General features: G+C 41.6%; 1 protein-coding gene across 1 annotated transcript in view; it reads left to right on the top strand.

The window, feature by feature from the left end:
- The window catches only part of GRIN3A (glutamate ionotropic receptor NMDA type subunit 3A), a 66440-nt gene that overhangs the window by 6258 nt on the left and 32685 nt on the right, over positions 1-27497 (top strand). The window contains exons 3-4 of the mRNA XM_079331169.1: positions 18959-19563; positions 25629-26676. Of these exons, the coding sequence (XP_079187295.1) occupies positions 18959-19563; positions 25629-26676 (1653 nt within the window). The remainder of the gene's footprint in view (positions 1-18958; positions 19564-25628; positions 26677-27497) is intronic.

The following is a 27497-nucleotide window of genomic DNA, read 5'->3' as shown; positions in this document are numbered from 1 at the left end:
ACCCATTCAGAGCTGGCCAGTAACAAGGTTTTCCTCATTCCTCATCTCATGCTGATTCTTTGATGCAGAAAACTTGAATTAACATCAGATTCAGTACTATACTGATGTTTATCTTGGGTTTGTCTCTTTTGTTCTATTCTGGGTGTTCACAAACAATGTCTTCCTCGCTGCCAGGTCTTTCATAATGCAATGCACAAACTCCTGTCAGTGATAAGTGATTAAAATATGACAGTGTTGTATCATTGATTATTACTTTGCTGAGCGACAGGCGTGATCAGAAGAAACATCAGAGAATACTTGGCTTAATCCACTAAGTAAAAATTATAATTTTGCCTAGACAAATTTGAAGACAACCTGTTGTCAGATTCTATATGAGTACATAAGCTACTGTAGTGAACAGATTGTTAAAAAAGAAAAGTAAGTTAGAGTATTCAATATCATTTCCCCCAAGAATTTGTCCATGAAAGCCAGTGGAAGTAGAGCTACAGAAACCAGAAATCAACAAAGGATCTTATAATGTGTTGCTCAATTTATTTATTACGATGAAAGTCATATACTGCTTACAAAAGTTCTCATTTAGGGTATATTTAATAAATTGTTTACTATTTAAACTCATGAAATATTGAAAACCCATAGTGTTAGGACTTTAGGTTGCTGGATCTACTTACAGTTTTAAGCCCTCAAATAAAATGTTTATATCATATTCTATTATTTCCCTCTCTGAATGTCCAATTTATTTTTAAATGTGAAAGAAAATTAGGCATAACATGGCTAGAGTTTATGTATTTATTGTAATCAGCAGAAAACCGGAAAAAGCAGTTTGTTTCAGAAACCTGTATTTGCCTTCCACCAAAGACTCAAAACTATAAAACCATGTTTCTGTAGGTCTTACTGAAGGGGCTTTGAAAGAGTGGAAGGGTTGTCTTCTCAATTTGATGGAATGAGAGTGCATCAGATCTCACTGCAATACAAACAGCTGTGCATTGCAGAGTTTGTTCTGAAGAGCTGAAAGCATCCAGAGAAAAGAGGAGGAAGAAAACAAGAAAAGGAAGCAAGAAAACTGGAAACATCACATGTCAGTGACGCAGGGGGAGAGAAGGAGAAAATAAGCTGAATTGGGAAGAGAAAGAAGAGGTGCCTTTCCCTATGTCTTTACTCTTTGGGGTTCTAGCAGCATAAAACAAGGGAACTGAATTTTTAAGAAAAAGCATTGGACCTGGGATCACCAAGAACAGAGAAAAATGGCTTGCTCAAATCAGGGTTGAATTCACAGGGCTGTCTTGATCCTGTCTAAAAATAATTACTTCCAATGAGTAATGCTTGCCCAAAAAAGCATTTTGCCCCTCTAAAATGCATTGTCTTCCCTGCAGACTTCTCAAGAAACTGATTAAGCCAGCATCTAGGCAACAGTGATGGGAATGGGGATTATGTAAAAGGGAGAAAATGGTTTATTGCTGTTTCCAGAGGGATGTCTTGCAAAGGGTGTGAGGCCTTGGTGTGGTTGGGTGTGATTGATGGAAGCCTCTTTTTGAACTTCATACTGAGAATCATGGTGAGAGTCCCTCACGATGCTTTGGGACCTGGGGTCAGACATGTTCTGGTTAGTATTTCAGAGCACCAGGTTACTGGGACACATGCAGCATCATGACAGCAGGTACCCAGAAGGGATTTCATAATAAATGGGAGCAGGTTCAGGCACAGGGACTTTAGGATTGGAACTCTGGACGTTGGTGACTGTTCTTTACTTCTGGTCTGGCCCTGAAAGACTCCACATTTCCCCCAAAATCCTGTCAGTCAGCCAAACTGGTTCTCACCACCACAGGGAAAGGATGTGCAGATGGTGGAAGTAGCAGGAGAACTGGGAGAATGATTTAAGCTTGAGTAGGCAGCGCTGATAGATGATTCATTTATTAAGGGAGTCACACTCCAGCAAAGCTGCTCGTTCAAGGGGCTCCTCATCAGCGTGACTCAGAAGTTCACAGCCTGGCCCAAAGTGCTTTGCAGCTGTCACAGCAAGCTGGTAACGTTGCTCTTGGTAATTGTAGACAGTTCCATGAAGAACTGAGGCAGGCATACCACAGCCATGCTTACATTACATGCTGTCCTTGTGGGGCATTGCAACTAAAAGTTTGTGTGCAGTTGGCCTTGAGACTTGGATTTGCCTGCAGAGTTCCAGAGCATCTCTCTATTCAGGCTTAGTGTTCACCTGTCAGACTGAGCTCTGTGTGTCATTTTCCTGCAGTGTGGGTCCATGCAGCCACTGATGAGCACCCTGCATCCCTGCAGCACAGGAATACCCTGTTGGTACAAGCAGAGAGCCTGCCAGCCCCTGCCAGGCAGCCACCCCTGTGCCTCTGTGAGCTCTGGGTGCCTTCTCAGTGACTGGGGAGATGATGCTGAACCTCTCGGTGCTCCCTGCTGCAGCAGTGGTGAGCTGGGAGAGCCCTCAGAAGCTGCTGGGAAGGTTTCCAGTTGGCAGCAGTTTGGAAAGGTCTGGTGTGCTGTGTTAGTGCTGGATAATTGACTTTTATCTGAAATGTTTCGGCCTGGGTGGCTGCAGGCTGCAGATGGGGGGAGTGGAGGAGTGGAGGTGGGCACAGGTGTACCCTCAGCTGACACTGAAACCACAGTAAGTGGGGAAATTACTGCAATCGTTTGATTCTTATTATTGAACAGGAAAAATCAAATGTGGGGAGCTCAGAAGAAGCAGCCACTCTTTTCCCCTTTCTTTCTACAGTATTTTTATTACTCTTTCTTCACCCGCTTTTATCCCTGATGATAGTTTCCACAGCCTGTTTTACAATGTGGAAAATATTTGAAGTGGATTATAAAAATCTATGAATGTGCTGCACAGGCGTATTTTAAACTCTTAGTATTTCCCTGAAGGCATGCTATCCCACTTCCAGCTTCTTTAAGACTGTGAAGAAAATGATTGCCCATGCTGTTCATATGACATTTTACAAGACTTTCTAACTTGAGATAGAGTTAAAAGACAAGACAGATCTTCAAGCATCAACTGAGATTTTAAAAATGAAGCTTTGCATTTGTTGCAGAGAAAGAGCTATTAGACATAGCAAATAATAACCAGAAAGAGCAGCTGAATTATGCACCAGCCTCTCTCAATGATGCTACTGATAAAGCAGTTGCATTACACTAATTTTAATAGCATACTCACTCAAACTGTCTTTAAAAGATCTTTTTATTTCGCAGATCAGATGAAAAGTCAGTATCACTGAGTTCACAGTTTGATAATTTTCCAGAGCTATTTTAGGTGAAAGTAAAATTATTTATCACTTTCTGAGTGTGTAAGGCTCACTCACATGTATCTGCTTTCTGTAAGACAGCAGTTGTTTTTTTTTCTGTACTCAGTGTAAGTATCAAAAGTGGGAAGAAGAGATTTGACCTCTACTTGGAGCTGTCCTCCTTTGAGAGTGTACTGAAAGTGTTTTAGCTGTGATTTACATCGATTTAGTGTGCTTACACCATGGAGCTGATTTTACCCCTACCTTGGAAGGGCAACAGGATGAAGGGTTTATGTGTCTGGGTTTCCTCTGCTTAAATTTTGTGGGTGATAGGAGATAAACTACAGAGCCCCAAGGTGACAAATAGATACCCACTGACAGGCAAACACAGGTAAATAGTTAAAGCAGAAAGCACTGGTACTTTTTGTTTAGGCATCAAGGCATGAAAATTTCAGATGTCCCATCTTCTGTCCTTGGAAGTGTTGAAGGCCAGGTCATATGGAGCTCTGAGCAGCCTGGTCTGGTGGATGGTGTCCCTGCCCATGGCAGAGGCTGGAATGGAATGGTCTTCAAGGTCACTCCCCACACAGATCATTCTGTGGTCTTTGAAAGTGTCTGCTGCAGACCTCATGACCAGGGGAATGGTGAAACATGGCATCAGTGTTTCTTCTTCAGAGATAATGAGTAGAGAAAAAAACACCTATTGATCACCTCTGTAAAAGTTCCTGTCACAACGTATCAGTATAGAAATATCCTGGGTAGGCTGGTATGGTTAACAATACTCCTGTGGCATCTGATTAGGAATCTTGCATCAGCAGTCAACACAGGGAAGCCAAAACAATGATTATTCACTCATCCTTATGATCATCTTTTTATATACATGAATTATTTACATAGTACAGGGTGCTTACAAGCTTGTTAATTAAAACCTCCTTTTTCACTTCAGTTATACCCCTAAGATTTCTTCAGAGCATGTCATCCTTCTAATGACTTTTATTTCATGTTCATTAAGGCATATTTTGTTTAATGTTTTCTTCCCTTGCCTAAATTGAAAATCACTTAGTGTGGAATACTCTCGGGAAAGGATTTCTTCACACTGAGAGTTTGTTTTTAGAGAGAGAGAGAGAGAGAGATGGGTGGTGGGTCTGCTTTGGCTGTTGACGTCCAGAATTGCCAGGAATGCTCAAATGTTTTTTCAGATGCTCTGTTATCTATCTACTCTTCCATTTCCAGTGTGGCATGCTCATTTCACCCTTTCTTTACCTTGCCCACTGGTGTTTGTTCTGAGGCCCTGTCTTCCACTGTAGGATACTATAGATCCTGAACTTACAGAGTCTAAACTGCAGAAAAAGACTGCAAGGCTCTATTGTGATACAAATGCTCAGCAACACAAATTGCTCATCACTCCCTGTTCATCTGCACTGAAGAGCACCAAAAATAAGGCACTTATTTATAAATAGCTCAGCCTGCTGGATTCCAGTGAAACACAGTTTCTTCCCACCATTTTGACAGTGCATATAAATATGTAACATGCAGTTTTGTGGAAGTGAGCTGTGCCACGATGTCCTCCTGAGGTGTTCACAACCCTTACAGGTTTATAAGTGGTAAATTTAGACCTGTGGTGGGATGCAGCAGTGCCACATGATTACCAGAAGAAAGATGCTCTGTTTGATAGGGAATGGGAGCTTGTTGACCAGCTCATACTACCCTTGTATTCCTCTCCAGAACTGTTCTTCAAGAGGAAAATGAAAATTCACAATGAATAATACATCTGATAATCACAGATTTTTTTTTCTCTGCCTGAAAACCACCTGAAATTTCTGGAACAAGCCAGAACAAAGGAATGGCAGCATCCCAGAACCTTCCAAAACATCTATAGTAGTATTTCCTTTTACATCACTGGCTTTGAGTAAGGAGAGTTTAAGATACAATTTTGGTTGCTTTAACTAAGCCCATGATTTCTTTTTTTCCCCAGTCCAATAAACACAGGAATTGGAGATATACATGGAATCCAGAACTTGTAAATACACCAAGTGTTTGGTTTTGCTGTGCATTTTCTGTGAGCATTTGTCCTAATGTAATTTGATTACTGAAATGTTCATGAAAAGGGGTGAATGTTCCTGTTGAGGAGAACAAGAACAGCTGAAGCGAATCTTTTTAGTCATATGAGTGCCTGCCTGCTGTTTCTGATGCAATTGACATCATTAAAAATATATATATATTCAGGCTTCATTTAAGTGTGGTATTGTTTTGCTTGCTTTGAATGAGGAACTAATCCAATAGGATCTGTGGTTTGTTGCTATGATACTAAAAGTATATTCATAAGCAAACTTCAGACTTCTGTCAACTCTAACCTTTAATTTTACCTGAATTTGATATATTTTCACCAGTTCCCACTTTGCCTAAAAACCTATAGAAAGCAATTCACTAACTATGATCGAGAGTAATTGAGACAATTCATCTTTTTGTGGATCCATATTACGCCAGCACTATGAGAGCAAATCCATGTCTTCCAAGAGTCATACAAAATTATTACAATTTTACTGGAGAATAATAAGCAGCAAAATGGCTTATTATTGTCAGTAAGAGCAGGAGAAATGAGTCTGCAGTCTGACCACTGATCAGGAGACTCAAATGGGAAATTCAGTCCTCTTCAATTCAGTTAAAACCACAGGAAAATACACTGGGCTGAGTACTGGAATAGCTACTAGTCTACCAGTCCAGGCATGAAGAAGTCCAGATATATTTCTGTGCTTTTTCATAAGTCTCCTCCAGAAGATTGAAAGTTGCCATGGGATGTCAGAATTACCCATGATGTGTTGTCTGTCTGTGTACAATGACTGCCCAATGTGACAATGATGTGGCTGCCACTAAAAATGTTGTGTGGTGCTGTGGCATCCTTTAACAGAAGATCCTGGTTTCTGTGAGTCTCTCTTTGTTGTTTTTATTCTCACTGCTAGCTGTTTCCCTCCAGTTTGCCTGGTACCTCACAGAGCACTTCTTTATTGCAACAAAATTCGATTCAGCTTATAGTTTTTCACCTTCTTTAGTTCCATCCCAGGTCACTGAAGTGTGTGGAACTATAATTCTGCACATTGCTGTAATAACTGTAATGCATTCCCCATCCCTGGAAGTGTTAAAGGACAGGCTGGATGGGACTTGTAACAAGCTGGTCTAGTGGGAGGTGTCCCTGCCTTTGGCAGTGGGGTAAAGTCCCTTTCCAACCCAAAGCATTTTAGGATTCTGTATCTTAGACTGACCAAGACTTGCACTTAAGTGCTAAGATCATGTAAACAATTGTAACTGAAATGTGGAAAGAAATAAAATCCCAATATTCCTCTGTCTTCAGGGAATATACTTTTTTTTGTGACTGCTTTCTCTCTCCCTGAAGCAGTACTGTTTCCTACAGAGACAGAGACAGCAGTTTGCATGCTCTTGCCAAGCTCTTAGGAGTGGAGATCTGTTATCTCTTCCTCTCAGGTTGTCTGGGGGAATTGGATCCTCCCCTGCAGCACTCCCCCTTGTTCGGAGCGTTAAAAAGAATCACAGCACCAGAAATAGTCAACGTGAGTTCCTCGTCCCCAGGCTTTGGTTCACCAGACTCTGCAGAGTCATCATGGATTATTTGCATGGGGATGGAGAGATGCAAACATCTTGCAGAGATCAGTGAGATGATGCTCCGTGCTTTGTCGAAGGCGCTTACCCATGTTAAGCTCCCGGGCGCGCCTCATTTTCGCTGGTTCTTACCCTCTCCTCCAGGAGGATACAGTCACCCACTCAAGGAGCAGAAATAGTGCATGACTAACTATGTCACGGAACAAATGATTAATACTAAGTAGTTTGTGCAAGCTGTTTGCAAACAATCCACGTGCCGACAATTACGCTGGAGCAATTTTGTGAATACCTAACTCAGTGTGTTTTGCATAACTCAAGACTGGCTTCCAGATCATTAAATTCATAACTTCTGTCTCATTTGCTAAATTCATGAATGTCATTATTTCTTCTAGCCTGTAGAACTGGTAGTCTCAGACTTGACTGTGCTAGTTAGTCTTGCTAACACTGGTCTGGTGAAGCTGTCAGAGGGATGCTGGCTCTTGTGACTGAGGAGCTGTTTAAGAGGGATTTGAGATGACTGAGACCTGCTGTGTTTTTAGAGTTTCTAAGCCACTTGCAAGCTAACTTACAAGTTTTTAAGTGCAGAAGAGGGCAGGCTACACAGGCAGGTGCATTAATACATCTGATGCTCTCAGATTCTCAGCGACACATATAAAAATTCTTTTTGGCCCAGGCACACCTGGAAGACCCAGAGACCCAACCACTGGCTGCCCTAGTGGATTAAAACACTCTTAGAGTTCATTTCTGAGAGATGAGAGTCTCTTTTCAGGGTCAAAAAGCTGACCTGCAGAGAACATAGCAGCTGTAGGCATCGTCCCATGGATCAGGGCAGGGAGAGCTGAGCCACGAGGAAGAAAGTTCTTCTATGCAGGGAGCTCAAGCACAGATAGGGGTTTGTTGATTCATTTGGTTCAGAATGTTTGGGAGCCTTTTGACTCGCAGAAATGTGGAGCCCAAGGAGATGCTAAAGATTTTAATAAATTATGCCCAATATTATGCCCAAATGCCCAATGTGCTTGTGTAATTGGTGCTCTGCAATGAGTGTAGTGGTTTTTCAGCTGTCACAGCATTTTTCTAGCCCTACATAATTGTAAGGAGGTGGTATATTAATTTTAAGGGAGATTATAAGATATTATTTCATAATAGGAAGATATGGAAGCAGTGGAAATTTAAAGGAATTGCAAAAGAGAAAATATAACCAGTATCAAAACTAGGCCTTTTTCATAATTTCCGTACTGCAAAGCATTCTTCCCACCATTAACATCCAGGATATTAAATTGTTGCTGTTACTTTCATTATTTTCTAATAAAGAAGACCAACTCCTCTTAACCTGCCACAACAGGTTTTTTTTTCCCTTTCCCCTCAAGCAATGTTAGGTGTCAGTCAACCTAAGTTTTTACATAAATAGGTAGGACGAAGAACTTTGTTTACAAAGAAGTTAAATTGGTATTTAATTATGTCTCAATAATCTGTCCACCTCCTTCTGACTGTCTTTTTTTCCTACAAGTGTATTGAGCGTCCCTACCATGAAAGGTCCTGCCTGGTAAGAGCAGTATGCTGAGTTATTTATGCATGGACACATTCCTTAAAGCCTCAGTTACCACTGCTCCACTGAATCTAAACATGATTCAAAGGAGGGATTAGTATGTATGATTCATATTTCATTGTGACATACAAATTTTGTGCAGTTGCTTCATTCTTGGTCCAAATGACTGCAATAGGTACAGAATTAAACCAAACTGGTAGCAGTAGTCATGCAAGTGTTTGTGTGTAGTAGGGAGGTGAAGGTGTTGTATATTTTTTGTCAGGCATTTAGATGAGCCCAGGAGGCTGAGTCACAAGTAGGAGCTGTAAATGCTCATTTGATGATCTTGCACATTAGAAATCCAAGAATCAGACAGGGATGGGTGATGATTTTTGACACATTCTCCCAAACTTTCCCATAATACTGGCTGTAAACCACTTTCTGCCCTCTGAGGTACCTACTACAGCAAGGCCTTGTTTCGTGGCTGTATCCAGGACTCTTTTGGAATACAGTGGAACATTAGTAACTTGCTTATCCCCTTGAAACTAGTGAGGAAATCACAGTACCAAAATGCTCGTAGACATGGGGTCCTGATGAGGGGATTTTCAGTGAGATGTTGGAAGGACACACCAGTACACCAGAGCAGTGTAATGGTGCAAATTATTTAGCAGCACATAAAACAAATGGCTGTCACTTCCCATAGTTTTTATGTATTGAGGCAGTTGTGTCTAGCACAGCAAAGAAGTTGAGATTTGGGCCTTAGATTCTGCTTCTGGCAAAGGCTTGATGGATTGCTTAATCCCTTTTTAAAAAATCTTTTCCCTCTGATCCATGCCTGTGTAAAAGGCAGTGAAGTATTTTATCTTGCTGTAAGGCTTATGGTGGGTGAGAGGCCTGTGTCCCCCTGGGGCACTGTGGAGAGGGTTATCCCCATTTTACAGGAAGGTTTGCTCACTGAGATGAGGCAGAAATCTCAAACTGGATTGCTCAGCTTCTATATTCTACAGTCAGCCAAGACCCCTTCCTCCTCCTTCTCTTCTCCTCCTCCTCCTCTTCTTTCTCCTCCTCCTCTCCTGTGTGCCTGGTAACGGGCTCTGTGCAGTCACACACTTTTGTGGGTCGTTGCTATAACACTTTATTGGAAACTCAAATGCTTCTGCCTTTGGGGGCGGGGGGTGGGTGCCTCCTGATTACAGGATCCTGCCTGATTTTGTGGCTTGCATGCTCAGAAAAAGCAATTTCAAAGCATGGCCACGAAACTTCTACACAGTGGCTTGTCTTTCAGGTTTTTGTTTGTTTGTTAAAGATAATGTTTTTAAGTCAGTATTGGGAATTAGAAGTAGGGAGCAGTGGTTAAAGCATTTGCAGTGGGTAAAAGCCACTAGGCTTTGGTGCATTTTCAAAAGTTTCAGATTCCTATCTTGTGTTGAAAGGTAGTAGGTTTGAGCTGAGGACCTTACAAACATCACAGCTCCCAGCTGTGTGGGAGCTCCCAGCTCCCAGGGTTTTCTCCTGCTGAGGCAGGGAGCATCACTGCCTGATTAGTGAAAGGTACCCAGCAAGCTGAGGATGCCCATGCAGGATGAGACCCTCTGTCCCTGGCCAGCACTGTGGGCTTCAGGTGAGCATGAGGAGGCATTTCAAGTCCACTGGGGATAGCACATTCCAGTGGCCCATCCCCTTTGTCAGCTGCCTGCATCCCATCACATGCAGACTGTGTTTGTTTTTAAAAGAGATGTTTGATTTTTTCCCCCTGCTCATCCCATGCCTTCAGAGCCAATTTTAACTCTTTTTTTTTCTAATTTCCCATCTTTCTAATTAAATCCTTGGTGTATTAAATAAGAAACCTCAAATGGAGCTGTTTAAATTCTGATCCTGGTTTTAAGCCAAGCCACGTACACCCAAGAATTCACCTTAGAGCCATGTTTTTAATGCCTAGCCTCAGAAAGATGAACTACTAACTTAATCTACCCTGGCCTCATTTAATAGAGTTAAGAGATCAGGCTTTGCAAGCTTAATTCTCAGCTTTCTTTCATACAAAAAAATCAATATAGAACAAAATGCCCTTGTAGCTAAAATTAATCCTGTGAAACACGCCTGGAGCAAGGCCCAGCAGAAGAGGATGCAGTGATGAGCTGGTGCTGGCTCTCTGAGGAATGGGACCTGGGTCAGCATTCATTTCCCCTGCTGGGTATTGCCATACACAGCTATCATTTCAGAGGTGCCCCGTGGATCACTGCATGGGTATTTCTTCAACAGGCAGAAGAAGAAGGAAACTCTAGAGAAGAAGAGGGAAACTTCTCAGGGACACAGCTGCTGAGGGTATGGGGAATGCAAATGCTCTGGAAGGGTTGAAAACACTTTCAAGCCGTGCTGTAATTGCACTGGTGAGTGAAAAGGGTGCTCCATCAGATTTTATTCCTTGCTGCAGGTGTTAATGGTGAATATAATCTAATTAGATTAAAATGCTGTGTGCATTCAACAGGTACATCTCAGAAAGGGCAAGAGCTGCTTTTGTAAATGTGACCAGACTCTTTTTACCAACACAGCATGAATCAGTCTTCTCCATACCCTCTTTCCTTTTATTCTACACTTCCTTCCAGAATTAATTTATTCTTGTTCAGTCACTGTTTCACTTGTGCCAAAAAAGTTAAGTCATACAGAAAGAGTACTCACAGCCTGTCATGCCTCTGAAAAAGCAGCATTTTCCAGCTATATGCTGCAGCATATCTTATTGATGGAAAGGTGGAAGCTGCTGAAACAGGGCAAAGATGGGAGTGCTGTTTCAAGAGCCTTTTATGCTGAGCAGCCTGGCAGGGGTGACGTGCCAAGGAGCAATGCTTGGGAATGTGCACCATAATTACAGCCCTGGTTGCCAAATTCCCTATCAGCTCTTGTGCTGTGTTAGCAGTGGTCCTCAGGAGCAAGGCATTGGAGCAAACATTGCAGTCTGCTAATGTGAGCTTTAGAAACCCTTTCTATGTGCAAAGCCAGTAATTCATTGTTCAGCAAAGTGATATTGTTGGTCCCAGTGATGCAGGGGAATTATGCAAGAGACAAAGCTCATTGTCAGTAACAACACAGTTCAAAATGTTATAGTCAGAGTCCCTGTATCTCTGGGGTCATCCTCTGGGTTCCCAGATCCTTAGAGAAACAGAGCACATGTGTGTTTTTGGTGTCTAGGTGTTGTGACTAGCAAGTAATCTGTGTTCCAGTGTTTCTCATGGCAGGAGCATTATGCTGATTTTTGGAGTTATTCCCACTTTTGGACTCTTCTATATATTCATTAATGCTGCCTGCATGCCTGCTGTATTTACTTGCCCATTCCTCATTTGTTTGCAGTTGTACCTTATGTCCACACTTTTGGTATGTGGTACATTTTACTCACTGGGTAGTTGTCCTTTGTTCTGTGTAAATCCTGTTTTACTCAGCTCTTGAGGTGTAATCTCCTAGTGACTAGTAGCTGACCACTGGTGAGTGGTGAATTTTAGTCCTGGCACTTCCTGGTGCTGTTCTATGCTGGCAGGGTTGCTTATTGCTGTTACCTTGTGATGCCACTTCTGAGGATCTTAAATATAACTCTGTTTGGTTTGTTTGTGTTTTTCTAATCAGCCTTCGAACTTTTTATTTCTTGATAATCCACCTCACATTTTATTCCTGTAGTCTGGTCACACCTGTATCTTTGATCTAGGGTTGTTGGTAATCACTCTTAAAGGCTAATGAGAGTTCTTCCATTAGTAGGCACACACACACACACACAAAAACACACAAAGAGTGCCCTTGTATCTACTTGAATGGTTTTCTTCAAGTTAAACCAGAAATGCTGGTGTGTTAACAAAAATTCTTTACAACAACAGTCTTCCTTTATTACACCTCCAATATGAGAAGAAAGGAGACAAATTTCAGCAAGCTCAGTGTACTTATTGCATCTGCTTCAATGTGCTCCTGCTGTTTTTGCTCTGCTGGTGTCAAGAATTTAATTGCTTGAACCAAAAACCAGGGGAAAAAAGCCCCTCCCTTGAGCATTGCCTGAATAACACATGGGAAAACTCAAGAGTGTCTGCTTCAGGACTTCTGAAATCCCTTTGGACTGATAGTCAGGATGTGCAAAGCACCAGTGCTTGTGAGGTGCTTCTCCACAGTAAAGCACTCAAACATGCCTAGACAGTCTGCTGAAGGCCTTTGATTGAGTAGAATGCTGATCAAATTCTCCTAAACACCATTTTCCAGTTATCCAGGCCCATAGTGGCAATCAGAAGAAACCCCAAAAGATGCTCTTAGTGGGGCAGCTTCTTCTGGCGAGTCCTCACCTACTTCAGTTGTCCATTCTGACCTCCACACACAGCAGCTCAGCTTTTCCTCAAATATTTGCAAGGGCTTTTTGGACACTGATGACAATCCGGTGGCACCTGGGATTGAGTGGCACAGATATGGACTTGTCCACCACTTCCTCCCATCCAAATTGTTCTGCCATTTTAAAGAAATGTTATAGAGAATTAGCACAGCTCCTCTGGTCTATTAGCACAAATGACCTGATCGTGTGCCCTTTTTTAAAGGCATACTTTAGGGAAGGGAGAACTGTTATCTCCCTTGGATCTGTGTGAAATATTCTTTATCGAACTTTGAATGTTGGATTTATTTTTTTTTTCTCCTGGCTAGAGCAAAGAACACCTTGAAGCTTTGGAAGTAATATTACTTAGGATAATTTATAAATGTCTATTCAGATAAATAATGGACCCTACATTCCAAGAGCAGCTGAAAGTTCATGTTTCACATTGCCTCTTTGACCTTGTGGAGAGCTGTACATATTCAGGTTAGTTTGGAGTATTTTTGTGTAGCATTAGAGAAAGCGACCTCAAGTCATGTCTGTCTGGTCTAATAAAAGAAATAATTTTCAAGACAAACTAAGTCAAGATTTAAATTAAGCTAACTCCTGTGGTATAGTGATTTTTAAAATCAACAGTCTGCCCTTTTAGGATTTGCATGTAAGTATTGCCTGGATGGATGCCAGGCTTCTTTTGCTGCAGGAACCAGGATAGCTCTGGCTAGTCCAGGAAAGCTTTTCATTCTGAGGTTTTAAACCCTTTGGAAAAAAAATAGTCTTTAGTGTGAGGACCAACCCAATATGAAATTATGGTCTTGGTTAAACAAAGGGGCATAAGGACACGGACAAGTCAAGGAAAAAATGAAATTTTGGCATCATCTTACTGGGTTTTGGTCCAAAGCAGATCTGGGATTTTCTTCCCCAGAGATCCAGAAGTCTGCATAGCAGAAGCAGCAAAGTGCTGAGGCCAGAGCAGGGTTTTTGCTGCAGGTGGAGCACACCTCCACTCTGGAGCAACCTGGGCTGGGCAGGGACTGGGATATGGTGCAGAGGGGGCAGCTGGTCAGAAAGTGGGGGCAGTCTGTCAACTCCAGCTCCCACAGTCTGTCAGCTGCCAACACAAACTCCTTCTTGAAGCACTGCCATTTCAGCAGAGGCAGCACACATTAAAAAATTTGAAATTGCATTCTGTAGCACCTTTTCTCATAGCAAGAAATTAGGAAGTGCCCATTGACTTTAAGCAACTGGGCTTTAGGCCTAAATTTTCTAATTTCAACCACGGAAAAAACAGTCCTTCCAATTTTTGAAAAGGTGGCATCAGCTTGCTCAGCTTGTTGTTAAGCTCTGTAGACTTGTGAGTCCCCACAGTGGCTCTGCAAGCCAGGAGGGCTTTTTTCCCTTCACTGGAACTTTCTCTGATGTAATTACATAGCCTGTTTTCTCTTTTGTACTTCTTCTCAAAAATGTGTGTATATATATATATATATCTATATATACCTGTAAGCACTGCCTTTGCCCCCAAGAGTCAGAGGGGAATAATATTTTCTGTGTGTTGTTTACTTTTACACAGTTAGCAAAACAATGTTCCAAATCTGTGCTTTTAACTCTGCTAATGAAGCTATTATAATGTCAAATAAAATGTCACTGTGACTATGCCTAATTAGCATTATAAATTCGGTTGAAGAAATAAATGACCAGATCCCTCAGGGTGCAGGTCAGCCCAGCTCCAGGCGCCTGTGCTCGCAAGATTTACAAGGATGGGTCTGCAGACTGATGAGATGGAGGCCTGGAAAAGGCTGCATTAATGAAATGCAAACTGTGTTTCAGCTGTTAAATGAACCTGCTCTCTCAGGTGTCTCAGGCAATGGGAAAAGCCTGTAAAAACCGCTCTGGTTGGGATACAAAAAGCAAATCAGTAGTTACAGTCTCTGCTGATGGGCAGGAGAAGAGACACATCAGGCCGTGTAAAGCTTAATATTCCATGAATGGCTTGGTCCAGAGCCCACTGAAAGTCAGTGGAAAGACTGTCAGCCTCTGATCCAAAGGCAATTAGTTAGAAATTAAGGATTCAAGGCCTGTTCTTCACTGAGTAAACAGTGAAGTCAGGTGGTCATGGCTGGTTTATAAAACAGGAGCTAGTGACGTGCAATAAAAAATTAAACACTCGTGGACAAAGAAAATGTTTCTGCTAATGTCACTATGTAAACACATTACTAAAAACAGATAACCATTAGCATTATTCAAATAAGGTTTAATTGTCTGCTTGTGTAGTTTGAAGATAAACTGGCGCAGATCACCAATCTTCAATGGCAGCTTAAAGTCAAAAGACATTTAAACTGAATTTCCATGTGAGATTTAATTGTCACTTTAACTGAAATAGTCAAACTCTGCTAATTTCAAAGAAGTTAAAGAAGGAGTTTGCCTGAGAACTTTAATAAGGGTGCAGCAGAGTTCAATATACAGATGAAATCTTATTCCATGATTACTATGAAGTTGTACACATGTAAATTATCATTTCATTTGTCAGAAGCCTTCACTATGAAATTACACTGTCTCAGCAATTACTACTGAATGATTTAAGAACTAATTTGTAGTTTTTCATTAAAAAGCAATAATTGTTGATTTTAAAGAGAGACAAATCAACAAAAATTATGTAAAAGCATTAAGAACACTGTAATATTTAAAGCTCTCTACTGAAATGTAGTTTCTCTGTATTCTTCTTCAACTGCAACCTACACAAAAATGGCAAATAAACCTTTCAAAATATAGTTAGGAAGACATTAAATCCAAACATCTTCAAAGAAGTGTTCCCCTCCCTCAGTCCCAGTACAAAGGAAACACTGATTAATCTTCCTCCCCAACACCTACAGAGATGTTCCCATGGTGTGCAGAGACAATCAGCTGAAACCTAAGCAGAAGTAATGCCTGGTGACTATAAATTTTATCTATGCTATTGTAGCAGAAGAATTCTGAAGACAGGTGTGCAGTCCAGTACTCCTGACAGAGAAAACTGCTGCTTTTTTCAGGGCTGAATGTTTACCTTTCAAGCACCTAAGCGGGAATTTAGCAGCTAATAAATCACAGTGATGATAAGTGCTTGTGTCAGTGCATCTGTGGGCTCCTGAAGGTGATGGCTGAGGAACAGATGGTCTCACTCTGAGGAGCACTTCAGGCTCAGTCCAAGCCAGGTTATCCCAAAGAACATCTCTATTCAGGGAGGAGGAGTGTCTCAGCATGGGAATAGGCTGTTGGACCACACTGGCACAGCCAGATGTGCTGAATATAGATCAGGGATCACAGTGCTGAAGTTTCTGAGGACTAATCCTGTAGTGCGGTTCTGTAGGAGAGCCCAGCCCTGCACTTGGGAACTCCCAGTCAGGTGGAAACTGCCTTCACCTGCATTGCTGAGTAAAATTCCTTCCATTTTTCTGTCCCTGAGGTAGAGTTTAATCTTCTCTGAACTACGTGTGCTTGGGGAGCCCAGGGTAATGCCCAGTCATCCTCAGGTGTGGGTATTCATCCGTTCAGAGTGTCCTAATACAGGAAGAACAGAACTGTAGAGGAACAGAAGTAGTCTTGCATTTGTGAAACTGCACGTGTGCACTGGGTTTGGCATGAGGACATGGAGATCTTCAAAGAGCTAAACCTGCTGACAGGTGGAGAGCCAGTGCTCACACAATTTTATCCATTCTGGGATATTCATGGATACTCCTACTCCCAAACATGCCAGGACCTTTACAGCTAGTGCAAGGTATGAGACAGCTTATTGTCAGGTGTCAAAACTAGACCCAGGACAAAGTAAGATGTACAAAAGCTCCAGTTTCTGTTTTGTTTCCCAGGCTGTTTGATGCTACCATATGGATGCAGCTGTTGCTGCAAACATTTGTCACTCTCTGGTTGTTTTTCTGCATCCAGTAGATTTCTGTAGTTGATCCCTGAGCCTATCCCATAATAGCCACAGTACTGTTCTTGGGATGTTGCACCTCTCAAATGCTCAAGGTGTTTGCTTCTCCTTGCACAGGTATGTTCAGGTTGTGTGCTGTCCTTTGTATGTGCACAGAGTATATTCTGTGTGTACTGAAAAACTCCTTTCTTCTCACTCGCATTAACTCAACTAAAGCTTGCAGAGTTTTGCTGATGGGAGATAGATCATTGTGTAAAAACTATTTGTACTTCTCCTTAATCTTGGACAAAGGCAAATCCCTTCTACTCCCATCTATTTGCAGTGACAGATAAATTGGAGTTAATTTAACTGATTTTCTCATAACCTTGGGAAAAAAAGTTTGTTGTGATTCAGTTTGCAGGGACTAGTTTATTCAAACCAACTTGCCAAACCCACTATGCACAGTGTTTATTTCTCTCCTGAACTAATCATGTGTTTTAATTAGCAGGTAATGTTTTCCAGCTCAGAACTCAGAAATTCTGCACAGGTTAGCTCCTTGTGCACTGAGTGACTTGTCCTTTATCAAAGAGTCATTCCTCTTGTATCTTGCTGGCAGTACATGATGTGCATCGATTGTGGACAGTGATCCGTTTAATTAGCTTGTTCTTGTGTCTCAGTTAAAAAAAAAAAAAAAAGGGCCACAGGTACCAAACCCAAGAGATAACAAAAGAACTGAGAACATCTTCAATTACAGCATTCTTTTTATCAAGCTCTGAATTTAAACTATCTGGAAAACAGATTATGAGTTCATATAACTGCAAATTAACGCAATGAGGGCTTACTGCTTATAATTGATACATAGCTCTTCAGGGTTTGTTTGGGGGGTTTTTTGTAAATTTCACCCCTTACATCTCTGTTGGAGAGCCCAGGGTTTTATTTAGTAAAACAATGAGTAAATTGACTCATCATTGTATTATTCTGAATTCAGAATGACATTTCTAAGACCCATACAAACTTGACTCTGTTATTATCAGTAAAGTACTTTTAAAACCAAAATGGCATTTTTAAACGACTTTGAAAAGGTTTGGTCCCTCACATAATGCACATTAATTAATAAGGATGTAAGAGAAGGATGAATAGACCTGAAGTGTTTAGTAACATAATGGATAAAAATATAATATCCTGGTACTTGTGGTGGGTAATATACAATTTGAGTGGACATGAATACAAATGTTTACATAAAGTCACAACAAAGATCTCACATACCAAAAGATGCACTGGAACAGGCATGACATTTTTTGGACAGTCTCATGGCTGGAATCAAATGCCAGTGTCAAGTGATACAACTTCTTAGGAAAGCTACAGAGAAGTTCTCAACTAAAAGCAAAAGTTGGACTAATATATAATATGCTGGCTGAAAGCCTGGTGGAACCTTTTTCTAGGACAGAGAACTATTTCATAGCAAAAGCCAGAAATTGCTTGGATTCTTTAACTTCTTTCCTGTCTTAGAAAAACTCTAAATAAAAATTTATTTTTAAGACCAGGGAAACGAGAGGTAAAAAGCTAAGGTAAAATAATCATCAAGTAATAACTACTCATCTTAACAGAACAGAGGAGTGCACCTCAAATCCTTCGTCCTTTTCTGGAAAAGATAAATCCAAGGGCAATGGTGTTGGGAAACATAATGGGTTAAGTTCTGTAATAGCATCAATGACATGGAAAAAATTAGTATGGAATGCTTATTTATCAAATATTTTCCAGCTCAGAAATCACAGTCTACATATCTTAGCCTCTTGTGCATTCAGTAACTTGTCCTGCTTCGTTGGCAGTACATGATGTGCCTTGATGGTAGACTGTGATCCATTTTATTAGGTTACTCATATGCCTGTGAAAGATCCCCCAACTGTACACACAGAAAAAGAAAAAAAGAAATATAATAAAAAGAACTGAGGAGTTTTGTTAATTTTTTTTCTTTTTTGTTTATCAAAGAACTTTTCAGCATCGATTTGTAACTGGGTCTGGCTGAACTTGAGCAGTAAGGAAATACCTTCTGATATCCCTGTTAGGGGTGCAGGGAAATCTTTGCTTGAGAATGCTTTGAAATCCAAAAGGACAAATGTGTAAAAAGAAAAAAACATTCTCAGAAACAGGCTCATTAATGACTGCTGCATTTGAGTCAAGCTAGCAGAGGAAGCCCATGAATCACAGTCCATTTAAACTGGGTGGGTATAAATTTTCCTGTTGCTCACACAGTTCTATTGATTGGCAGGTGGCTATTTTCAGCTATAAGAGTGTTTAAAAATTAATCAGAGTCATTAGCTTGTGTCCAGTATATTTCTGATCATTGTCTTTGATTTTTTTAACCACAGAACCCCCTTCACCTGCAAATGAGTTTAGAAAACTCACTGAGCTCTGATGCTGATGTCACTTTCTCAATCCTCGCGATGAACAATTGGTACAATTTCAGCCTGATGCTATGCCAGGAGGAGTGGAACATCACAGATTTTCTCTTCCTCACACAACAGAGCTCCAAGTTCCACCTGGGGTCCATTATAAACATTACAGCAAACCTCACTTCAACCAGTGACCTTCTGAACTACTTGCAGTTTCACCTGGAGAGCATCAAAGACACGACGTCGACCATGGTGATGTTTGGGTGTGACATGGAGAAAACACGGAGGATTTTTGAGATAACCACACGGTTTGGTGTGATGCCTCCAGAGCTGCATTGGATTATTGGGGATTCACAGAACGTGGAAGAGCTGAGGACAGAAGGTTTGCCCCTTGGTCTGATCGCTCACGGCAAGACAACTCATTCGGTCTTCGAGCATTACGTGCAGGATGCCATGGAGCTGGTAGCCAGGGCTGTGGCAGCAGCCACCATGATCCAGCCTGAATTGGCTCTCATTCCAAGTACAATGAACTGCATGGACACGGATGAAAGGAATATCACTTCAGGCCAGTATTTGTCAAAGTAAGTTTTACCTATTTTTTCCTCCCCTTAGGTAATATTTACTGTATTGCAAGAAAAGCAATTTTCTTCTGCCTCCCACCATTCTCTGTGGGTTAGCTATCATGCTGCTAACCCTCCCTCACAAACACATTTATTCCAGTGTTTCCTCCTGCTTCTTTACTTCTGGGCAGATAATGAAATTTTAACTTTGTCACAGTGGGAGGGAAGCCACAATTTCGAGATTCTGGTAGAAGAAGACACTGTTCCACAGAAGTAGAGATCACATAGTAAACATAGGCTAGGTTCCAGACTGTGCTCTCAAACTTCTATTTATATTTATTCATGTTAGGTGGGCTACTGTCAAATTCTCTGAGATTTTGAGTGTACAAAACACAGAATATTTGCACTGTCTGAGCCCTCAGAAAATATGAAGACGTGTAGAACCCATGATAGTATGCTTCCATGGAAAAGAAGGAAAAAGGTGCACCTTCATCTCAGGGGATTTCTTCTGCTGAGAGCACTCAAAAGTACAAAGTGCTGTCCTTGCTGCATGACACTATATAGTGTTATTCCCTAAACTACTTGGGTCTTCCTGTTTAGAAATATTACAGTTTTTAACATATGAGTGGAAAACATGCATGGTTCTTTTGAAACCAAGCAAAAATGTCTTGGCTAACTACATGAATTCATCACTTAACCCACATCCAGCAACTGTTGCATGTCTTCCCCCCATTACATCTGGTTTTCAACTTAAAGATTTTGTTGGATGGAATTAGGATAAAAGTTCTTCAGACTTTTTGTGTTGAACTGTTTTTTGAAAAACATAACTTTTTCTTGGATATGTGTGCACAAAATGTGTTAACAGCACTGCTCAAAACACAACCATTTGAGATCTCAACATTTCTGTAGGCCATTCATCCACTTGGAGTCAAAAACTCTTTGTTTCAAAAGAGTGAAACAGGGCTTGGGAAGTAAACACTGGCCAGACTCACAGTATCCCAGGGACTTGTGATGTTTATTTTGCCTCAGTATTCTGGATATTTTACCTAGATGATAACTGAAAAGTAAAAGTCAGCAGGAGGCTTCTTACAGTAACAAGAGGGCAGCAGCTTTATGAATAGGCTTTTTGAGGTTTGAAGAAGGGATAAAGGAAAAGGAAAATGAAAGTAAAACACTTTAATGTAGTAATGAAAAACAATTCATTATCGTTGCTCTCTACAGAAAACCATTAGCTTTTGTTATATTTTGGGAGACAATATGCAATTTCACATCTGTGAAATTTCTTTTCCCTTCACATTGGTAAAGGTATTGTGGAAGCTAAAGAAAGGATTGTGTGCTTAGCCTTGTTTTTTTTTCTCTATACATTTGTTTGTGAACCCTATTAAAGAGACAATTACAGGTTAGAGAAACCCTTGTCCTAAATCAGTGCAGCTGTTTTTGCACAGCCAGACAGGTACCTGGTGGCCAGAGCTGATGTATTTGCATCAGCAGCACAACTTTAACTGAGGGGTGCCATTAACTTCTCAGGTGTGACATGCTGATGAGTGGCTTCACTGTGACTAACCTGGCCCATCTCACCAGGGCTTTTAGGCTTTTTTAGCCCCCAAAGATGAAAGGTTTGGGTGGTGCTTAACTGCTTGTTTAATTATGAGCGCATTTTTCTGTCTGAATGAGCCCATCTGTCTTGGTGTGAAGCCTTGGAGCTGCTGTGGGTAGGCATGGAGAAGGGGATGGAGAAGAGGATGCTGGAGAAGAAGCAGTGCACAGACCTCCACCTCCCCCTCTGCAGAGCGTGGATGAACAGCAGCCCCAGTCTCTGGCACAGCTGGAGATCTCATACCTTGGCTGTGCAGACATTTAAGTGCACCCAGGAGCAGAATAATGAGCTAGTGCATGGCAAAGCATGCTTGTATCTGTGTGGCTATGGGTATGGATGTACAACCCCCTGAAGATTTTACTGTTGTAAGTCACTGTCCATCATTCCTCTTAAAATGAGATTGATTCCCTCATCTATTCTGCCTGCTCACAGGAGCATCCTTGTTAATGGAACAAGGCATTAAAATTTCAAAGCCTCATCCTGTCTTACAGCTTCAATTAGTTCTTACAGCTTTAACTCAGCTTCTTGGGTAATTTCACCAGCCTGCTATTTCGTAGATCCATAAAATCACAGAATGGTTTGGGTTGGATGGGACCTTAAACATCACATCATTCCACCCCCTCCTTTGGGAAGGGACACCTTCCACTCTCCCAGGTTGCTCCCAGCGCTGTCCAACCTGGTCATGAACACTTTGAGAGATGGGGCAGCCACAGCTTCCCTGTGCCAGGGCCTCCTCACCCTCATGGGGAAGAACTTACTCCCAGTATCCCATCTGATCCTGCCCTCTGGGACAGTTTGAAACCATTCCCTCTAGTCCTATCACAAAGGAGTCTCTCCAGCTCTGTTAGAATCCCTTCAGGTACTGCAAGGCTACTAGAAGTTCTCCCCTGAGCCTTCTATTTTTCCCTGCCAATTCTAGTTCTTGCCTCCAGCAAGCTTTCCAAAAAGAGAGGTGGAATGACCCAATCATCAAGTTTGAGAGAAAAGAATTTCATTAAGTCATTCTTAGATATACTACAAAGATGCTGCTACTGGAGAGGATAGTACTGCTAAAGATCTAAGGAGCAGTTCTTGTAACAAAGCACGTGAGAAACAAATCTGAAATGAGCAAATGACACACTTTGGACTCATTGTTCAAACTGAAGTGTTTCTGATAAAGCCTTGATGCGGTTATCACAGCCTGTCAGTGTGAATGTCAGCTCCCATATATTGACACAGCATCAAGAAAATTCATTCAGCTGTCTGACCTGAGGATCTGGCCCTTCACCTTCTGAAATTTGTGCAGGCTGTCTTTGCATACAGATCTGTCAGCAGCCCTTCTGAAACACTGCTGCTCAGATACTGCCAGCATGTCTGTGCAGTACCCAGCACTTGTAATTCCCAAAGATTCACACTGGAGATTTCTAGCTTAAGAAGTGTAGTCAGAGCCTCTTATCTGTTTCCTAAAGTTATTGAGTAAAGGAGTTTTCTCTTGGAGTTGCTGGCATGAGTTTTACTGGTGCTGCTCACACTGCATGCAAATGCTCAGCAGCCACAACTGCCTGCGTATAAAACAAAGTGTTGTTAAAATGCTTCTCCAGCCTGGTTCCCATAATTTATTTTGATTCATGTTCTGTCACTACAAAAAAATAGAGAACATGCAAATCAGGCGCAAAGGTAAGCCAATGAGGTGGGGAAGTTGTACTTTTAAATGCTGCTAAATCTCTGTCAGATTCCTAAAAAAAACACAGTCTGAGAAACAATGCTTGTTTATAAAAATTTTAAGGATTTATTAAAATCTTTAACAAAATATAGCAAAAGGACCGAATAACAAAAAAAAGGACAGACCTCTGGGTGTTGGTGAGAATAACAAGCCTTCCCTCCTGCCAGATACCTTATGCAAGGGGCCCAGGTGCATGCCCTCCCGCTGCATGTCCCGACTACCAAGGCTGTCCCCTGGCAACTACCTGGGGAAAGGGGACTATGGGGAGAGCAGAGGACATCTAAACAACAAATCCCAAGTACATAACCATATATCAATAAAACTTCCCCTAACATACACATGATATGCATCTCTTAATTGCGACAGCCACCAATCACATTATTTATAACAGCAGGATGGGTACACAGGGCTCATTCTGCCCTCCTGGGTGTGCTTACTTGTACTGTACAAGTCAAGGAATACCATGCATTAATTCCACTGGTCTCATTCCACCTTCAGAACATTAATGTAATGCATTACCCCATAGCTTCAGTGACTCCCAAAGCACCTGGCTTTGCAGTATTCTCATGCCCAGGTCGTGCTGTATTAGCAACATGAGGCTGAATTCATGAAAGCTATGCAAGCTTATTCTATTTGAGGGCTTGTCCCCCTCCATTTTTTTGGCATTTTTGTGAGCACCTAACAGTCTTTTGTGCAAAACTCCTAAAGAAAATTTCATGCAGGCCCATCTACACACATGGAATGGTTTCGCTGTTGCTGTCACAGTGATGGCTTCAGCCTGGATGCCCTGCAAGGCTCGTAAAGAAGTTGCACAACTTTTTACAGAGACTGAGGGAGATAAAAGTAAGAGAGAGATAAAACCCAAACAAGTTTATGGGCACATAAACCTTCCTTTAGTGCTAAAGATTGCCTGTTCCCATAAACTTTGTCTTGATAGTGTTTACATACACAAACAGGGAACTTACAACATCAGATAGGAAGTACAGATTAGGAGGGATGAGTGGGCAAACAGTGGCAGATGCCACTGATTAGTGGAGCTATGGTCCAGTCCTTTAGCACTGGACTAAATGGTAAAGGATTTTAAAAATGAAAACTGCATTTATAGTTTATATATGTTTATATTTATAAACACCTGTCTGCCTTTTCAGGCGTGATTTCCAGACCCAGGCTAACACATATGCACATCATGTGCTTTTGAGAATTTTGTCTGTGTCATCTTTCTCCAAACTCAACCTACTCAAAAAAGGCTGAGCCAAATATGTGAAGCTGCCTCAGAGAAGGCTATCACACACACAACCACAAAACTAAAGCATTTACTTCCATAAATTTACCTTTACAAAGAGCTAAAATTGATATGACCTTGAGACTTATATAGTGCAGAGTTTTAACACCTGAAACCCCATCAAAAATCATCAAAAGTCATCAAAAAGTGTAGAGGCTAGACAAAAGTATGCATGTGCACACACTTGCAATTGACTTATCCTTCTCAAATCAATTTAAGGTTATTTTTTATCCTCTGTAACTATTGATCAACAGTTAACTCTACTCAAAAGTTTACATCTTCTTTATTGAGACTGGAATGACAGCCTTTTTGCTTCTTCCAACGCTCACTTTCGTCCAATTGTCAGGACTAATGTGAAGTGCTGCAACAGCTGAGTAGTCTGTCTTCTGAATGCCTCTTACTGAAAAAAAATGCACGACTTGCCTTTGCACCATATTAGCAGCAATTTAACTCAGTTGTTTTTAATGGAACCAGTTTTGTAAGGCCTGTGCAGCCTCTGCCAAATGCATAGCAGTTTCACTGTAAAGCAGCATGCAGTTCAGCTGGCCATAGTGCTCACACTAAAAAGCATTCTCTACTTCAAACACTTAATTCCTGCTGAGTTCCCAGCTCCTTTATCTGTGTTGTTCTTAGCATCTTTGATGATGGCTTGCCAGAAGCTGAATTCAACAGGCAGGGAGGACAACTGCTAGCAAACACTGCCTTTCAATACAATGGAAATACACAACTTTATTGTCAGTATCTGGAATAGTAAAAGCCCAGAATTCTCAATGCAAAATGTGCAAAACTGGCACACTTCCTGAGGTCTGCTTCAATGGCAGCATTGCACTTTTAAGAACATTACTTTTGCACATTAAAAAAAAAAAAAAAAAAAAAAAAAGCTTTTTCGGGTATTTATTTTTATAAGAATTAAACCTGACTGTCCTAGAGTAACCATCTTTCACTTTCTTCCCTTACTTTATTCTGAAGTGTCTAACAGTGAATTACCAATGCCAAATTTGCATTTTTGAATCCAGATTGGTTTTCTTGAGAGTGCTTGAAAGCTGTTGACAGCACTTCAGTAGCCCCTCTTATGTAAGCTAGATCTTACTGAGATTATTGCATTTTTCTTGGAAGGACATTTCATATATAATTTCCTCTCTTCCATTTTCATATATATTTTTATCTAGGAAAGTGACAGCAGATCTGGTGGGTTCAGCTTAGAACTAACCTGTGTTTCATCAGTTTGTGAAGCAAAGGTAACTGAAAAAATTGCTGCTCTTGTACTCATTTTTTTCTAGTAAGCAAAAAAATACATCTTTCCCCAGGAGTTTTGATTTGCATTAAATAGGATGGGGAACATCCCTATAAAATTTAGTCATAAATTTCGTGGCTAGTTCATTGTGCCATAGAATCTGTGTGCTATTAATGGTCTAGGTGTTCAACAAATCCCCATCTACTCTCCTCAACATCAATTCATGGTTCAGCTGTCTGTTTCTGATTACTCTGCTTTCTCCCTCCAACAGGTTTTTAGCCAACACAACTTTTGATGGTCTCAGTGGCCACATTAAGGTGAAGGGCTCATCCATTGTCAGCTCAGAAAATAACTTCTTCATCTGGAATCTGCAGCATGACCCTGTTGGGAACCCGATGTGGACACGCCTGGGGAGCTGGCAAGAAGGGAAGATCATCATGGACTATGGGATATGGCCAGAACAGGCACAGAGGCACAAAAGTCACTTGCAGCATCCCACCCGGCTGCACCTGAGGGTGGTGACTTTGATTGAGCATCCCTTTGTCTTCACAAGGGATGTAGATGATGAAGGTCTTTGCCCAGCAGGGCAGCTGTGCCTGGACCCGCTGACCAATGATTCAGGAGTGCTGGACAACCTGTTTGAAACCCTCCAAGGGAGCAATGACACCGTTCCCATTGAGCTGAAGAAGTGCTGCTATGGCTACTGCATTGACCTGTTGGAGAAGCTGGCTGAAGATATGAATTTTGATTTTGACTTGTACATTGTTGGGGATGGAAAATACGGTGCCTGGAAGAACGGCCACTGGACAGGGCTGGTGGGAGACCTGCTTGCTGGTACAGCTCACATGGCAGTGACATCATTCAGCATCAACACTGCCCGAAGCCAAGTAATTGATTTCACCAGCCCTTTCTTTTCAACCAGCTTGGGGATCCTGGTGAGGACCAAAGACACTGCAGCTCCTATTGGAGCCTTTATGTGGCCACTTCACTGGACTATGTGGCTGGGGATATTTGTTGCTCTTCACATCACAGCTGTATTCCTCACCTTGTATGAATGGAAAAGTCCCTTTGGAATGACCCCTAAGGGGAGGAACAGGAACAAAGTCTTCTCCTTCTCCTCTGCCCTCAATGTCTGCTACTCCATCCTGTTTGGAAGAACAGCTGCCATCAAACCCCCAAAGTGCTGGACTGGAAGGTTTTTAATGAATCTCTGGGCTATTTTCTGCTTGTTTTGTCTGTCGACGTACACAGCCAACCTAGCTGCTGTCATGGTGGGAGAAAAGATCTATGAAGAGCTTTCTGGAATACATGACCCAAAGGTAAGGCATGTCTGTTGTTACAAACTCAGCCTTTTCTTCTCTCCACTCAAAATTCACTGCTGCATAATTTATGGTTTCTAAGAAAATCGGAGGGTGATCTTTGTGGAAAACAGTGGTTGCAATTACTTACAACCTGGTGGCATTTCAGGAGGAACGTTCAGTGAGATAGGACCTTTAAACACCCATTGAAGGTGAGGACAAAGGTGAAGTACTCTGGTTTTGCCACTGTAGAGAGCAGTGGGTTCTACATGCAGATTAAGGGTTTGAGTTCAGTTCCAAGCTCCCTTTGATGGGAGTTGCTTAAATCAGTTGCATGATTCAGATCATCCTGAGATCTACTCAAACAAAACAACTGCACAGAACAAGACAAAGCCATTTGGTCCTCTCTAGGTAGGATTTTTCAAGTATTTCACTGGTCATAATGCTCCTGGCAAAGGCATTGCTGGCAAAATTCCCCATGAATGCTAAATGAAATATAGCAGAACTGAAATATTTTGAAAAATCATGCCTTATGCTTCAAAACAGTGGAATTCACTTTACAAGTAGTCAGGCATTTGGTTTTCAGTGTCGTTTCTGCTGAGGAGCTGTCATGGGAGGAGATGAACAATTGTAGACAGCCCATCTGTAAAGAGCTTGGATTTCCCAGAACTTCCTCCACCTGCTCTCTCCTCCTTCCCAAGGGGCCTTCAGTTGGAATCTAAGACTGTGCTTCATCTGTTTGCCACTAAGCAATGATGAGGAAAGTAAGGGGCAGAATGGCTTGTAGAGAGGATAGATGACCACAGGTGACACCAGAGCATCCCCTGCACCCAGCAGTCATT

Source organism: Erithacus rubecula (assembly GCF_903797595.1).
Source record: "Erithacus rubecula genome assembly, contig: SUPER_Z_unloc_2, whole genome shotgun sequence".
Lineage (NCBI taxonomy): Eukaryota > Metazoa > Chordata > Aves > Passeriformes > Muscicapidae > Erithacus > Erithacus rubecula.
The sequence above is the reverse complement of the archived record's forward strand: the minus strand, read 5'-3'. Positions and strand labels throughout refer to the sequence as shown.